At 59.8% G+C, this 16,422-nt stretch overlaps 1 protein-coding gene across 1 annotated transcript; it reads left to right on the top strand.

Annotated features, from left to right (window-relative positions):
• The first annotated feature begins 4,200 nt into the window (after positions 1 to 4,200).
• HMX2 (H6 family homeobox 2) lies at positions 4,201 to 12,477 on the top strand. Its single transcript, XM_081158742.1, has 3 exons — positions 4,201 to 4,337; positions 10,208 to 10,476; positions 11,458 to 12,477. Exons 2-3 carry the CDS (start codon positions 10,209 to 10,211, stop codon positions 12,009 to 12,011), a joined length of 822 nt encoding a protein of 273 aa, XP_081014868.1. The 5' UTR covers positions 4,201 to 4,337; position 10,208; the 3' UTR covers positions 12,012 to 12,477.
• Positions 12,478 to 16,422: the final 3,945 nt, after the last annotated feature.

Here is a 16,422-nt window from a genome sequence, read left to right as displayed (position 1 = left end):
GGCCCGCGAGGGGAGGAGGGAGCGCCCGGCCCCCTTCCCAGACCCCGGAGGAGACTGGGCCGGGCCCAGGGCGCCGAGACGTCCAGCGGCCTTCGGGAACCGGGGCGTGGGCGCGCGGCCCCGGCCTCCCCCCCCCCCAATCGGTAGCGTTTTGTAAGTATTTGCAATGCATTTTCGTGCAATTCGCCCCTAACGGATTGGAGGCGCCTCCCCTCTACTTTTGGTTTTGGCTTATCTATTAAGAGAACGGGAAGAAGACGCAGTTCCCGGGTCTAATCGTTCAGCCGAAAGCTTTTGGAAAAGGAGTGACCCTCCCACCGAGTTTGCATCGCGCTGTGGCTTTTTGGTTTTATTTTTCTAGAAGGGAAATTAAGCGAATAAGTGCAGAAACCTGAGCCCCCCTCGTTTACTCTCGAACTGTTTTCAGGACGAGAGAGAGAGAGAGAGAGAGAGAGAGAGAGAGAGAGAATTCACACCGGTCCTTCTGTCTCTGGAATTCTGGGCGCGGTTCCTCCTCTCCAATCAGTTCGCCTTCCCAGTTTTCAAAACCTGAGCAGCCTCTTACAAGGACCCGACTCGGGCTCTTCCTCTCTGGCCGAGGCCTGCCTCAGTTTACCTCTTCATCTGTCCTGCTCCGGGACCGGAGGGTTCGCTACTTGTTTAAAGGGCAAAGACCAGACAGCCAAGGGTCAGAAGTCTGACTGTGGAAACAGCTCCACAGCCGGCCCGGTGGGAGTGGTCTTACTCCTCAGCGACATTTATTTTTCGGACTTTTCATTTGTTGGTAAATTATTATTAATGTTACTCTTATTCCTTTGACCCCTTCTGGAGAGTGATTTTCAATATTTTTGGAAAATGCCCTGTATCTTTTACGCTCGGCCCCTGCCTTTTTGTTCCGCGGTAGCTGTCGTAGGTCTGACCTGTGCAATATTGTACGAAATGCCCCGGAGCCCTGCCGGTCCTGCGCCCAGAGCGGCGCCCTGCCCGCGGCGCGGTCCGGGTGGCGCGTCCGGCCGGGGCGGGAACCTTAGGAAGGAGACGGGGGAGGAAGGGGACGAGGCGAGGTAGCCAAGCTCGACGGAGGAAGATAGGTACTGGAGCGCTTTACGTGAAGGACAATCAATTTAGGAGAATTTTAACTTATTTGATAAATGTACAGATTTCGTGTAAAGCCCCCCCGCCCCGCCCCCGACTCCGCGGAGCCTCTCGCTCTGCCACCCGCTCCGTTTGCTTTCCGTCAGCTGCACCTGCTGTTCTGCTGTAGTTTGCCCCCCTCCCCTCCCCGGCTCCCCCCTCCCGTGTCCCCACCCCGGTCCTGGTTCAGCCCCTTTTTAAGAAAAAGAGAAAAATTAACAAAATATTGTTACACTTAATGTTGTGGTGAAACGGAATTAATTAAAAAGAAAAGCGAAGCGTTCCGTGTCGCCCGCGTGTGTGACTCGGCCCGGCTTCCCGGGAGCAGGTGTCGCGGGGACGCTTTCCTGCGGGGCTCCGGGGCCGCCGGGCGCTCGCCGCGCGCGACCGGGACGCGCACCCTCGGGATCCGGGAGGCGGCGGAGGGAGGGAGACAAAGGCCGCTTTGTTCGCCGCCGCTCGCCGCCCGGTCTCTTCCGCGGCGGTGAACGCCCCGCGAGCGGGAGGAATGCGGGGCGCGAGGGGCGAGCCTGGGCTCCTCTGGGACGCGAAACGCGCCCGGCTGCTGTTGCCCGACGCGGGGCTGCAGCCTTCCTTCCCCGCGAGCTTCTGGCCAGGACGCCCCTGTCCACTGGGCGGCGGGCCTGGACTGCGGCGGGCTCGGTGGGGGGCGAGAAGGGAGGAAGGAAGTGAATTAATTTAGAGTTTAGCTGTGGCCACAGGCGGATCTCCAAGTCCGACTGGGAGAGGCTGGGCCGCGAGAGGTCCGCGCCGGAGGCCAACCAGCCCCAGGGGCAGGGCGGCCTCCGCAGCCCTGGAGGAGCCCGGCTCGGGGGCGGCTCAGGTGCGGGCTCGGTCCAGGTGTGTCCAGCGCCAGGGAAGAGACCCCCTGACGGCGGCTGCGGCAACCGAAAGGACCTGGTCTCCTCCTGGCCGGGCCCGTTTCTGCCCACCAGCGCCCAGCGCCTCAAGGGCGGCCTCCCCAGCTCCCTCTCCCGGTCCCCGCCGCTCCCGGAGGCGCCTCGCCGGCTGTTTCCAGCGCCTGCTGGGCGCCGGGCCCCTGCGCTGGTGGTGGGCGGCCTGCCGGGGCGCGGCGCCCGGACCGCGGGGAAGCAGCCTGCCCGCGGAGCGGGTTCTGGGGCGCCCCCGCCAGCCCCGCGGCCCCGTGCCCTAGGGCGCAGGGTCTGCTCGCCCGGCCCCGGGTAGGGCGGGTCTGCAGCTGGGGAGCCCGCGGGGCGGCGAGCCCCGGGGGAGGGCGGAGGCTGCGGAGAGCACCGCGGGGCGTCCGCGGGGAGCGCCTGCTGCCTCCAGCCCCTCTCCCGGCGCTTTGCCGGGTTCCTCAAACCCAGTCCGCACGCGTGATTCCACCGTGGCTGAGGCGGCCAGGATCGTTTCCCATTGACGGGAAACTGGCCCAGTACACTGGCGTGAGTATTTATGGCCAAATTTTAGCCGGGACCTCAGTGAAGATAGATCTCCCTTTATTTCCCTCTGGTTTGGAATAAAAACGAGGGCATGTGTCGTAAATGAAAAATAAACAGAAATTCGGGGTCAAAATATGTTGTTCCTTGTGTTACCTGCAAACACAGCGAAGCCTTTTACTGTTGGCAATACTAACCGCGGGACAGGCCAATAACAGCTCATTAAAAACGATGTTGCAACAGCAAACACGTCCTCAGATTTTACGGCCAGAACACGATGTTATCAAACGCCAGGAAAATACTTTATTTGTGTTTGGATTCTAGAAAACGGTTCTTGACTGACCCAGTCTTTACAAAGTCGAGAAATAACTGGTTCTTCACACGCTCAGTTTATCCCGTGTCCTGCTCCCCGGGCCTCCCCTTCCCTCCTAAAGAGGAGCCCTGGGCCCTCTCCGGGTTCTCTCCGGAGGCGCGCGCTGCGCCCTGGGGGCGGGGGGCGCTGCCTGCGGCCGCGGCGCCCAGAGCCTAGAAGCCTGCCCGGGGAGAATGTCCACTCCCCTCCAGTCAGGTGGGGTTGTGGCATCTCTCGCAGTTCAAGAGAAGAGGCTGAGCCAGGGAGCAGAGCGGGAGCACCCAGCACTCCACACTCAAGCATCCTAGGCTCCACTGCGGGTCCTTCCGAGGCCTCCCAGTCAGGAGAGGCCAGGAGAGCAGCTGGTAGAGCTGTCACATTTGGACAGCTGGCTGGGGTCCCCCCCCCTCGCCGCCCCATTCCCTTCCCTCTGCCTCTCTCTGCAACGGATTGAGGGCAGCTGCCGACACCACTCACCAGAGGGGGCTGTCTGCGGGAGTGAGGGCTCCTCCACCCACTTCCCCCAACACGGTCCACCAAGGGGAGCCAGGGCAGTCAGTGTCCCCCGCCCCAGGACACTGAACCAGCAGGCCCGATTTTACCCTACTTCCCTCCCTTCAGACATGGAACTCAGCCTCCTCTCCTCCCACCCTAAGCTCAGGTCCTTCCCTGTCCGCAGTCCCGATTAATCTTCAATCAGTGCAAAGGACATTGGCTTCCCAGCTAAGTCCTTTCTGCATCACTCAGACAGACACACACAAACAACAAAGCACAACACACACGTTTATTTCGACACCCCACTCAGGGGCTCCCAGGGCACTGCCCACATGTGTTTGGCATCACAGCCATCATTAACACACAGTCAGGCACGCCTTGTTCAAGGTTACTCTGGGCAGCTGGGGAAACCATGGGAAGGATGGGGCAAGGAGCAAGGTGGGGAAACCCTTCCCCAGGGGTGCCTCATGCCCCCTCCTCGGACAAGCCACCTAAGAGAAACTAGCCACGCTTGCCAACACCCCGGGAAGGACCACCATACTCCTAGGGGCCAGGGCCTCACGGGGAGCCCAGGTGCCCACAGTGCAGTCTCTCCCGCTCTGAGCACCCACGCGGGCCTGCGTGCGCGCTCTTGTGCGGGCCACTGAGCCCTGGGAGACGGTGGAGCCAGCGCGCGAGCTGTTTCTGTTGGCAACACAGATGTATTTCTTTTATTTGGTAGTAAATAGAGCAAGTGTGTGTACATCAAACAACAGCAAGACAGATATAAACTGCCCCCGCCGCTGGGCGCTCATTCTGAGCCCGGACGTCCCCTTGGCCAGCTGCGGGCACGCCAGAGCCAGAGGCCACGGTCGAGAAGCCCACAACGCCCTCCTCCCCTCGCGCCCTGCGCGCGCTGGGGGGCACCGCTCGGGGAAAGTGGAGGAGGCAAGAAGGTCGGTGGGGTTTGCTTTCTGGTCTGCGATGCCTGCCGGGCCACCTACGGCCTGGGCGCTGGGGGTGGGAGTCAGAACCATGGGGCCCAACGGGCCGCGCAGCTCTAGAGAGGCCTCCGGTGGTTGGGCTGCCTGGGCCTGGGCCACGCGCTCCTGGTTCCACCCGTTTGTGCGCACCGGGCGCCTGAACGTCCCTGGGGAGGCTGGGAGGGCCGCGGACTTTGCCAGGCGCGGCCTGGTGCGCCTCGAAGAAGACTCCACCATTTTGCTTCACCTCTTGCGGTTGTCAACGCCCCGAGGCCAGGTGACCTATCCAGGGGGCTGGTTCCCTTTAGGGACCCAAAAGTAGACTCTGCAGAGCCGCTGGGAAAATAGCTCTTCTACTGGGTCACCCCGACGGGGTCAGAGTGCAAGAACCCTAAGCCCCACAGAAATCCCCGTTTGGGGTCCAAAACGCAGCTGGACAAGCCCAGGGGACACCCCGGGGCCGGCACGTGCACATAAGGCCTGAGGGAGGCAATCCTCGGGGCTCCTGCTCTTGGCTTCCCGCCGGCTCTGCCCCCTGCGTGCAGGCCCTCCCTGGATTTGGGGTAGGGGCCATCTGTGCACACTCATGCGGAAGTGCGCGCCCGTGTGTGCACGTGCTCCTGGCTGGGCCGCGGCAGAAAGGAAAGGGCCTCGGAGAGAACTGGGCCGGCTGCCCTTGGACGCGCTGCCTGGGACCCGGGTCTGGAGTTGAGACCTGGGCTGCACTTGTCCCCGGGGGCGCGTCTCCTGCGCAAGTACCCTGCAGGCCTGTCGGGGGGAGCGACAGCTTCTGGGAACTGGGGTCTCCCACGGCGGCGCAGGCCCAGCCCCCACTGGGGTTCACTTCTCCACCTGGGATTTCTTCGCACCCTTCAGCCTGCCGATGCTGAACAACTTCGCTCGGTGTCGGGCAGTTTTCCGGGATGTGAGACCGGGATGGGCTGTACTGCCCAGGCCCCTTGCTGGGCCGCTGCTGCGGGCGATGCAGCTCCGGGTGACACTGCCCAAAATCGGGGTCGCGGGGGTTCCCAAAGGGTCCCTTTCGGTTGCGGACGGAAGGGAAAGAGCTTCGGGAGAGGTGTACAGCCCGAGAGTGGGAGAGCTTCCGAGCGCGTGGTGCCTCCGCTCAGCCCGAAGCCGTGAGGGGGACTCACCTGGCTGCCTCACCCCAGCGCTAATGTCTTAAAGAAATAGAAAGAATCCCCTTGGCTCCCGAGCGCCTTCCGCCCTCACCCCCCTTGGTGATGGAGTGCACGCATCAGATTTTCATCAAAGTTCTATTAAGTGAAACATAGGTTGCAGGGCACCCTTTGATTGAAACAGTTTAAATTTTAATTGTGTTTTTAATTTGACATATAGTTGCAGAAAGGAATGACACTGCGTCGCCAAGGGGCGGTCGATTTTCTTAATTTCTCCCAGAGGAATTGATGAGTCTATCAGGCCACTAGATTGGAAACCCATTAAAGCTCTCTGGTTAGGCTGTTAATTGGAACTTGATGGATGTGGGGTGGGGGTGGGGGGTGTCGGGACTCGGCTATGCTGATCCAATCTTCAGGACTTTCTGTTTTCTAATAAATTACACAATTCATTTCCCAGCCGCAGATTACATAAATTGTACACCTCTGGGGCTCTCTCTTTCAAATAGGGAGCCCTTTCCCCCAAAAGCCTATCGTGAGATGTCATTTGCACCAAAGAACGAACAGCAGAGGCCCTTGAATGAAAATCGAAACATAATCAACGTTTATACTTAGAAAATTTATTGAGATAATTTTCTCTGGTATTTCCTTATTTTAAAGTTTGGACGCGCCATATATCATAATCCACTGGCGTCCAGGAGGGGGGGTCAGACTGTGTTTAATATTTATCGAAGCTTGATTCCGAGATCAAACTTGTTTATGACTTCATCTGTCATCCCGGGGAGAGCCTTCTTCCACTATTACCCGCTCGCCAGCCTATTTCCCGACTGCCGCAGAGCACAGAGGATCCATTTTTATTAGCGTCCGCGAGTTCGCCCTGGGCCGCTTTACTATTGAGCAGCGCTCTAATCTCCAGACCTAAACTTTAAGCGTCCTTTCAGTCTCGGAAAGTTTGTCATTTGGAACCCGGTTAAGCCTAATCCCTTGGGGGTGGGGGGACCCCACGGGCATCCCAAGGGCATCCTATCCCCACCGCAAAAGGAGGAGGGGTCATTCTCCTGGGTAGCGGCTGCTAATCTGAATGGAGTTGGGAGGGGTGGGGCTCTCCCAAGACTAGGAGGGTCGGGTGGGGTCGGAGGTGGCACGGAGTTAAAGCATTGCCACCCTCGAGGGCAGCGAGACCCGGTGTCTGTGGGTGGGGATTCCTGGAGCGGAGGGTTCCTGGGAGTGCGTTTTGCAGCCGGGCTGGGCCCATGACAGGGCGCCTGGGCCTCTGCGCTTTTGAAGTTTTGGGGACCCTTGGATGCCCGAAGTGGCCGGAAGATAGTGTCTTGGCACTCAGGCCCCTGAGGTGTGACTGCTGTGTGTGCAGGGGGACAGGAGGTCCAGAGGTGACCAGTTGAGGAGAGCAGAGAAGGGGCCAGGGGAGAGTCCACGGGGTTGCAGAGCCAGAAGTCTCCCCAGTCTCGGTCCAGTCTCTCCGCCTCCGCCCTGTGCCCACGATCACACTCCCGGTTTAGCCTAGAGGGGTGTGTGTGTGTGTGTGTGACACGCACGCTTGTGGGAGCTCAGTGGACATTTGCGGACTGAATGTGCGTGTGGGAGCGTTTATGCAAGTGCGGGCACGCTGCACACAGCGCGAGCCTCTGGATGTGCGGGGCGCGCGGCCGGGTGGACTGGGCGCGCGGGGTCGCAGCGCACCTCTGGGGTAGACCCGAAGGTCCCCTGGAGTGGGCGTGGCCAAGAGGCGGGGCAGGAGGCCAGATGGCTCCTTTTCACTTTGAAACTAGCCTGGGGCGGGGTGGGGGTGGGGGGTGGGTGAGGGGGAGGTTGTGGGGTTGCCAGGCTGGTTGTTTCCTCGCTTAGAGCCCTCAAATCAGGTTGCTTGGGTCAGACCCCAGACCCTCCCCTCCCAGGTTTCGGAGCTGCTTCTCTGAGGCCCACCCCAAAGGCCTGGCCACCCACTCGCAAGGTCCCTGCCCCATCAGAGGCCAACCCTCGGGGCCCTCGACCCCACACACAGGTCCGCCCCCACGTCCTGAGAGGGGCGGTCCCTAAGCTCAATGCCAGGGCCTGGTGTTGACAGTGGAACAGCCTTGAACTTCAGTATTGTGACTCCGCTTGGCCTGGCCACTCGGTGTGAGCCTCCGTTTCCTGGCCTTTACTTTGGGGGCAAGGATCTGCACCACCGGTTTGCTGTGAGGATTCAAGTGGCCAGTGACGGGATGTTCCCCGCGTGCTCCTGGCTGCGGGCACCGAGTACCTGCTGGCTCAGGAGGCTTCAACCATCTCCTCCCCTCCCCCCCCTTCCCCTGCGGGCGGCGGGTTCCACGCCTCCGGTTGGCCAGTTTCCCGCCGCGCCGCCTGCAGACGGCGCCCAGGGAAGGTGCCCGTGGTCGGCGGGGAGGCCTCAGGCGGGTGAGAAAGTCGGGTGTTCCCTTCCAGGAACCTCCCCTCTACCCCCCGACCAGGTGGGAGCGAGCGAGAGCGGCCGCGGCGTGGCCCCGGAGCCTGCGCCGGCCGGCAGAGCCGCGCGCACAAATGGTATTTCAGCGCCGGGTCCTCCTGGGTTAATGAGCTGACACCATGATTAAAGCTGACCATTTGTAAAGTGTCTCGACCCCGCCGCCGAGCCCCGAAGAGGTTAATGCGGTGACGGAGGCCGGCACCTGCCCCTCGCCGGCCTCCGGGGCCAGGGCGCACAGCCTCTGGCCCCCGCCCCCGCGCCTGGCCCTGCCCCGGCTGCGCCCACGACTCCTAATCAATTAGCCCATTAACGAGCCCGTCGAGGAGTTAAGTAGGGAGAGGCTCTGCCACCCGCAGGGCTGCCGTCGCTACCTCGCCGCGGCTGATGGTATTAAACGCGCTCTCCTCAAACCCCGGGTGCGGCGCGGGCGGGGAGGGAACTGCACGGTCGCGGTGCGGCGCCTGGACACTGGTGGGGACTGATTTCAGAGCCTCCTCTCACCCTTGGCCGCCTTTGGGGCCGGGCTGCCGGGATCACCCCAGGGGCCGGGCTGCCGGGATCGGTTCTTTCTTGATAGATCCCAGGCAAGGCGGAGGCCGCAGACCCAGGAGGTGGGCTTGCCTGAGCCCCTTGGGGCCTCGCCTCACCTCGGTTTCCTTGGAGCTTCTGTAGACAACTGTGCGCGGGTCCCGCCCGGCTGATTTTAGATCCGGTAACAGCTGACCCGGGAATTAAAGAGGCGAGAGCCAGGCGCCCAGGGGGTTGTGAGGACAGGGAGCGAGGCAGGTTTATGGAGTGACCACCGCGTGCCCAGGCAGGAGTTGGGCAATTTGACCTCACAGGGCTCCTGCGAGGCAGGCGTTGCTCCCCCCAGTTTTAGGAATGAGGAGACGGAGACCCGGGCTCAGAAAGTTTAAGTGTCCTGTTCGAAGTCACCCAGCCCAGATGTGAGGCGACTTTGCCCAATTCTAAAACCAGGTCCCAACTCTAGAACCTGCCCTCATCTCCGGCCCCTCTGTCTGGGAGCAAAGCGCCTCTGTTTGTGCAGCAATTCCATGTTCTCCAAAATTTGCCCAAGTGGGGAAAACAACAACCGAAAAGTCACTCGTGGAACGGGAGGGCGGGCGTGGCCTGTTCAGCAAAGGTCTGCAAAGGACCTACTAGGAGCGCCTTGTGCTTCTAGACTTTCGGGGGCTTTTCCATTCCTACCTAAGGTGACCCTGAAAACAGGAGCGGGGATGCTACGGAGAAGTTCATTCCACGTCTGTGGGCAGTGAAGCTCCGGCTAGGGCCGGGAGTGTCCAAGTTCTCGCAGCGTGTAAATGGTGCTGCTGGGACTCGACACAAGATCTAGGGCTCCCCCCGCCCCCCGCCAGGGCCCACCAACGATCGTGATCCCGCAGCCCCCGCGGGCCTGAGACGGGGGTGGGGTCCGTAGGCGAGGAAGGGCAGAAGTTGCCCGCTCCGTGGCTGCACAGCCAAGGCCCGGGAAGGGCGTCGGTTCCAGGGCGCATGCTCCTGGTCCCCCCCACTCTCCCCGCGGGCGCTGTGGTCTGGGGGCTCCCCGCCCAGCTCGCCCGCCCGGACGGGAGGAGGCGGGAGGCTGGGGGAGGGTCGCCGAGCAGCCTATTGCCAGCTCTGCCCGGGGTGTGAGGACCCGTCGCCGGAGGGAGGAGCCGGGCGGCCCCAGCTCCGGGTCCGCGCAGTCCCGGCCCCTGGAGAGAGCCGGGTCCCAGCGGCCGGAGCCGCCGCAGAGGCCGGGCGCCGGGGCTGGAACCTTGCCGCCTTCGGCACGGCGGCCCCCGGTTGGACGCAGCAGATGCGCTCCGGGCCCTCCGCGCGCCCCGGGGAGCACCGGCTCCGCGTGCCCGGCCTTGGCTTTTTGAAATTTTCCGGGGCCGCTCGGCGGCGCTGCGATTGGCCACGTCCCGGTAACCTCTATGCAAATGAGGCCGCGCCACCTCCGCGCAGCCGGGGACCCGGAGAGCTGGCGGGCAAAGAAGGGGCATTCGCGCCGGGGCCGGGCGGGCGCACCCAGAGCCCGGCGGGCAGGGACCCCCGCGCAGCGGTCCGGTGCCCGCGCGCCCCCTGCGCGGCGGGGACGCCTCGCCAGCTCCGCCGCCCCCCTCCCCCCGGCTCCCCTCCCCGCCCCTCCCCCCCGCCTGCCTTCCTGCACCACCTTCCTCCCAGACCGTCTCTAAAGGGAGTTCTCGGTTTCCTCCGATTTCTTATGAACCCAGGATGGGCAGCAAGGAAGAGGCGGGCAAGAGGTGTCCGGCGGCCGGCGGCGTCTCCAGCTTCACCATTCAGTCCATCCTGGGCGGGGGCCCCTCCGAGGCACCGCGGGAGCCGGCCGGCTGGCCCGCCAGGAAGCGCAGCCTGTCCGTGTCCTCGGAGGAGGAGGAGCCGGACGACGGCTGGAAGGCGCCCGCCTGCTTCTGCCCGGACCCGCTCGGTCCCCAGGAGCCCGGCCCCAAGCACCGCCCCCCCATCCCCTTCCCCTGCCTGGGTAAGGACCGCGCCGCCCGCGAGCTCTCGGGGAGGGAGATGGCAGCGGGGCTCGCGCGCCGGCCCCGGCTGGAGGGAGCCCTGGCCGCCTGAGGCCCGGGTCCGAGGGGAGGGAACGCGCGCGCCCGGGGCACCGACCTTGCGCGGCGTGGTCTTGGGGAAGGCTGGGCTGGAGGGAGAGTGTACTTCGGGCGGGGCACGGAGCCGGCCGCACGCGGCTCTGCCTCAATATCCCCAAAGCACATCGACACTTTCCTACGCGAGGTGTGAAAGTCGGGTCTGAGCGGTGCGCCGGTCTCTACTGCAATCTGTCTGTCTGTCTCTCTCACTCTCTGCCTCTGTCTCTCTGTCTGTCTCTCTCACTCTCTGTCTCTGTCTCTCTCTCACTGTCTCTGTCTCTCTGTCTCTCCCTCTGTCTCTCTCATTGTCTCTGTCTCTGTCTCTGTCGGTCTCTCTGTCTCTGTCTCTCTCTCATTGTCTCTGTCTCTCCCTCTCTCCCTCTCCTCCTCCCTCTCGGAATGATTAGCCCTCCGAGACGAGTGACAATGGTGCCTTTCGGAGCCGGCTCCTTTTCCAGCATCTGAGAAGGGGAGCCCGCGTAGTCCTTAGCTTGGTGTCCGAACAAGCGGCCTGTGCAATGACGCCGCCCTGTAGAGCTCGGGGAACCCTTCCCGCTCAGTTATTCCCAGGCAAAATCACCTTCAAAACGACGCTCGTGCCCCCCTCCAGACCTCTGCCACCCCTGTTGCCACCCGTCCTTTCACGAAGCCGGGAGCACAGAGCCCCCGGACTGAAGCAGCGGGGTCTCGCTCTCTCTCCTGTTGCGTTATAACAGCCGGGGCGCTGGGGCTTGGGTTCCAGCGGGCGGGAAGGGTTGTGACCGAGGCTGCGGCCGCTTGCCGGCCCCCCTGGGCCGGGCCAGAGCTGGGGGTGTCTGAGGCTCCCCAACTCCATGGTCTCCTCGTCTGTTCTCACTCCCCAGGTACCCCCAAGGGCGGCGGAGGCGCAGGGCCCGCCAGTTCGCAACACGCGCCCTTCCTTTCCCCTTCGCACGCGGACTTTAAGGAAGAGCAAGAGAGGCTCCTGCCGGCGGGCTCGCCGTCGCCCGGGCCCGAGCGGCCGCGGGACGGCGGCGCCGAGCGGCAGGCGGGCGCGGCCAAGAAGAAGACGCGCACGGTGTTCTCGCGCAGCCAGGTCTACCAGCTCGAGTCCACCTTCGACATGAAGCGCTACCTGAGCAGCTCGGAGCGCGCCTGCCTCGCCTCCAGCCTGCAGCTCACCGAGACGCAGGTCAAGACTTGGTTCCAGAACCGCCGCAACAAGTGGAAGCGGCAGCTCTCGGCCGAGCTGGAGGCGGCCAACATGGCCCACGCGTCGGCGCAGACTCTGGTGGGGATGCCGCTGGTGTTCCGGGACAGCTCGCTGCTGCGCGTGCCGGTGCCGCGCTCGCTCGCCTTCCCCGCGCCGCTCTACTACCCGGGCGGCGGCCTCTCGGCCCTGCCGCTCTACAATCTGTACAACAAGCTGGACTACTGAGGCTGCCGGCGCGCCCGGCGCTCCCCGCGCCCGGGGATATGACGAAATACACCGTGTGTATAATGTTCTTATTTATGGCCTCCGCCCGACCTTTTGTTTTGATTGTTTCGGGGGGACTGATCCCCATTTCTCAGGCCAGAGCTCCCGCTTTCTACACCAAACAAGCCAGTACGCTTTGGAAACCATTTTGGAAGGGTGGTGGGGAAGGGAGTTTGGGTTGATTGGTGGGGGGGAAACACACACAGAGAAACACCGACGCAAGCGGGCGCGCTGGTCCCCCGTCCGTACGGTTGTAGATAGGTACATGCGCACACGCCTGCTCGCCAGCCCTTGGGGGCTCTGGGCAATGATCTCAGCGCCTCTTTTCGTTTCCCTCGTCCCAAGGATGGGTGGGGGCGAAAGGGGGAGATTTCAGATCTGTACATATTTTTAAAGAAAAAAAAAATAAAACATTTTAAGCACCGTTGCTAACTTTGGTGGCGTCGCTTGCCTGGCGTGCTAACACGTGGAAGGTTTTCTCGATTTTGGGTGGAGCGGCTGGTGGGCGTGAGTTAGAAGAGCGCTGGCTCCCCCGGCGTGGAGGGTGGGGCCGGGGTCAGGGGTTAAAGGTTGGGGCGCTGACTCCGAAGGCACCCGGGCTGGATCGCGCCCCCTTCCACTCCCAGACGCCCAGTCCAGGAGCCGGCTGCCGTGCGCCCCGGCGGAGTCCAGTTCGGAACGCACGGCGATTGGGACAAAGGCAGGGAGGCTGGCCTCACCGCAGAAGCGGACGCGAGCATCATCCCAGCACCCAGACCACCTCCGGCTTGGCCGCAGCGGGGCGTCGGGCGCCACGGCTCAACCAGAAAGCCCGGCCTCCTCCTCTGGGGCGCAGGGAAGGCGGGGCGGCGCTTCCTGGGCCAGGTAAAGAGCCCGCTTTGCCCGTCCCGCAGCCGGGGCGCTAGGCCTGCAGCGGCGCGCGGTTCCCCGGAGGGTGGCACCGTTGTGCGCTCCGCGCGCCGTAAGGGAAGCGGGCGCGGAGAGGTGGCCCTCCCGCGGAGGGGGACCTGAGGCGAGGGACCCGGCACCGAAAGCGCGCGAGGCGGGGGCGCCCCGCGCAGACACTTTTGTCGTCGTTGTTTATAGTTTGCACGGTGCGTGACTAGGTGGCCGGATCACGGACGAGCACGTGGCCGCTCGCGTTGCGTGAAAGCGTGGAGCGAGGCCTGGGCGCCCACGGACTTCCGCGCCCCGACACCTGCGGTTCGCGCCGGGCTGTGAGGGCGCGGCGCCGGCAGAACAGCCGCGTGGGCGTCATGCAAATCCCAGAGTCTCCCAATGTTGGATCGCAGCCACCTGTTCCTTGTAAAACGCGGGGGGAAAGGGAGCCTGAGCTTGGAGGAGGCCGAGGGCTTGGTGTCAGGTGGGGCGAGCTCCAGAGACCTTCTGCCTCCGACGCCGGGGTCTCCCTTAGCTGGTGCAAAGGTGCCGAGTCCACAGCGCGGGGGCCCATCTATCTCATCTCTAAAGGGCGACGTTTATGTGGCAGGCTGGTCTCTGAGCAGAGGCAGGGAAATGGGCCGGGTGTTGTGCAAGTGTCCGGGGAACCTGTGAACCCTCTGGGTGACCCGCAGCGGTCTGTCTAAAACGCCTGGTCTCCTGCCCACTTTGAGGCCATATTTTTTCTTTTCACATGAGATTGCATAAAACCCACAATTTATTTCGAGGTGACGTTTGAAGGATGCTTTCCAAGAACACACCTGCCAATGCTGCCAGTCCAGCTGTATTTCATTTCCACTAAGTTCAATTCAACAAATATTTACTGGGCCCCACTGCTTGCTGAGAACTATGCTAAATATTGGATATTTAGAGAGAGAAAACAAAAGTAACACTGGATCCATTTCCTTCTGATTTATTTGGTACACATTTTATTTTTATTTACTGATTGATTTGAGAGAGAGAGAAACATCATTTGCTGCTCCACTTATCTATGTATTTATCGGTTGATTCTGGTCTGTGCCCTGACCGGAGATGGAACTGAAACCTTGGTGTATGGGGCTGAAGCTCTAACCAACTGAGCCACACGGCCAGGGCTGGTACACATAGTTTATTTCAAGGCCTTCCTCTTCTTCCAGATGACCCACATTAAATTCCTCTTCTCCTCTAATGTTGCTATTTGAATATTTCATGCAGAAATAACCAAATTGCTTTCGATGAAGTATTTGTATAGGAATATTCCATCCGCATCATTTTTGTCTGCATTTCGACAGATTGTTTTTTTCCAAGATATGATTGTTTTGAAAGTATTGGGTGACTAGATCTTCCTTAGGCTTCTCTTGCAGAAAGTGGTTTCCTGTAGTCATTGTAGTCACGTAATGGCAAAATCGTGCCCTTAAGGTTTTAGGAATGACCCCTTATTAGTTGGTCATATAGTGGGGTATTCTTTTTTTTTTTTTTTTTTACTAACCCTGAAATTAGCAAAGTGATCCAACAGTGTAATTAGTTTTTAGGAATTCCTCCCTCTTGCAGGCAGTAACACACACATGCACACGCACACCAGTATGGCTTTGCATTTGGATTTAAAATGTTGTCCAAGACTTCACTGCGGCCAGATTTCCTATCGCAAGACCATCAATTCATTTGAATAATCGGCAAACTCATCAGCCTCCCTTCAGGTTCTAAACTGGATTTAAAAGATTGACGTTTCTTAAAACTCAAATCGAGTCTGGTTGCAACTGCATGCCCAGAGGGACCTGAATCATACACACACTGGGTAATGAAATACACTTAGATTTTATTAGTGGGTAATTCATGCTCAGAATCTCAAAACACTAATAGAATTAAATAAGCAATGGGGAGAGGGAACTAAATAAAATTATTTGGAGATAAAATTATTTAGCCAAAGTTAGAATGGAGGCAAGGCACTGCATTTTAAAATTCTTAACCTAGCCATTAACTTGTTGAAAGAGAAGAGATTGAGAGCCCAGTGTGAGGACTGCTGAGGAGGGAGAGCAAGAACCTGACCTTTTAGCAGTGATATTATCGATACAGAGGGGAGCAAAGTGGCTGTGTGTGCAGTTAGTGTGTCAAGAATCAGAAAAAGTGTGTCCCTGAGTCAGTGTGTGTGAATGCATAGACCAAAGGTTCCCCTCTATTAATGTACCTTAGGGTACATTAAGCTAATTACACTGTTGGATCACTTGTGCTTTAAAGGTAAAGCACAAGCTGAACTACCATCAAAATAGAGACAGACTCACAGAGAGAGCAGGTAGACAGCCCAGGGAGGGGGGAGGGGGGGAGGGATTGAGCAAAAAAGAAAAACAAAAGAGAGAACTCATGGTCATGGACAACAGCTTGGTGGGGGAGGGGGGAGGGCATAGAGGGGATAAATGGTGTTGGAAAAAATAAAATTAAATTAAAAAAAAGCAAAAGAGCAACAATCCAATAGACAAATGAGCAACATTTACAGAAAAGTTAATACAAATAAGGTCTCAGGCATACAGAAAGAAAAAAGAGGGGCTGAGTCACAGCGTTCTAGCTAAGTATTGCTTTTCTTTCACAGAGATCAAATTGTTTCTTGTTACAGAAGCAACCTTCTTAATTTTCCTGTTTGGAGGGTTGTAGCAACAGAGTAGGGAGCAAACAGCTCAGAACTCTAGGGAGTTGCTGGGGTGGGGTTGGGTGGGCGGGAGAAGCTTGGAGCTGTGATTTTAAGACCCTGTTTTAACATGTCTAAAAGAAGGTTTTGAGCTTTAACACGTTTCAGATGATTTGTTTCCCAGTCTGTCCACCCTTCTGGGCAGGGAGTTCCTCCAGAGCAAGGGCTGGTTTGGTTAACGCATCTTCCCAGCCTGTCACCAGGCCTGGCACACAGTAGGCACTCAAATAAATATTTGTTGAAGGATGCAATGGAGAGACAAAGCATAGTATAAATAAGGATGAGCTTCTGTTAGACCAGTAGGAAATGTGAGACCCTGGTTCACTGGTGGAAACCCCAGGAAAATGAGAGAAAAAAAATCCGGGCAAAATAATGCAATTTATTAAATATTTCCTTCTCTACTCCAATTTTTGCTTCACTTCATGGGCTTATGTCCATTCAGTGAAAGGGAGAATAATTTAGCTCTATATAAGTATTGGTCAAAATGGGGTTCTTGTGTCTGCGAGGTCAACTCAGATGAGGAGAGCGCCACGGGTCAAACCCCAACGAGCATCTTTCTCTCCTATTCGGAGGACTGGCAGGCGTCGGTCTCAGGGAGACTACATCTCCCAGCATGCCGCACAGGTGTCCGGGAGGGCGTGAACGCAGCCTTGGCGCGATGCTCTGTGGGAGTTGTAGTTTTCACTGGGTCAGCTCGAACGGGGCGGGGGGGAGGGTGCCGCAGCCTTGTAGTAAAGCAAGACCACGTGATCGGAAAAGCCGCCGTTTGCCTTT

Source organism: Miniopterus schreibersii (genome assembly GCF_964146895.1).
Source record: "Miniopterus schreibersii genome assembly, chromosome: 14".
Lineage (NCBI taxonomy): Eukaryota > Metazoa > Chordata > Mammalia > Chiroptera > Miniopteridae > Miniopterus > Miniopterus schreibersii.
The sequence above is the reverse complement of the archived record's forward strand: the minus strand, read 5'-3'. Positions and strand labels throughout refer to the sequence as shown.

What these genes read in the sequence shown, in the direction of transcription:
- HMX2 (XM_081158742.1), top strand. Translation starts at nt 10,209, where the DNA reads ATGGGCAGCAAGGAAGAGGCGGGCAAGAGGTGTCCGGCGGCCGGCGGC. An exon ending in CATCCCCTTCCCCTGCCTGG is followed by an intron (nt 10,477 to 11,457) that starts GTAAGGACCGCG and finishes CTCACTCCCCAG; the next exon opens with GTACCCCCAAGGGCGGCGGA.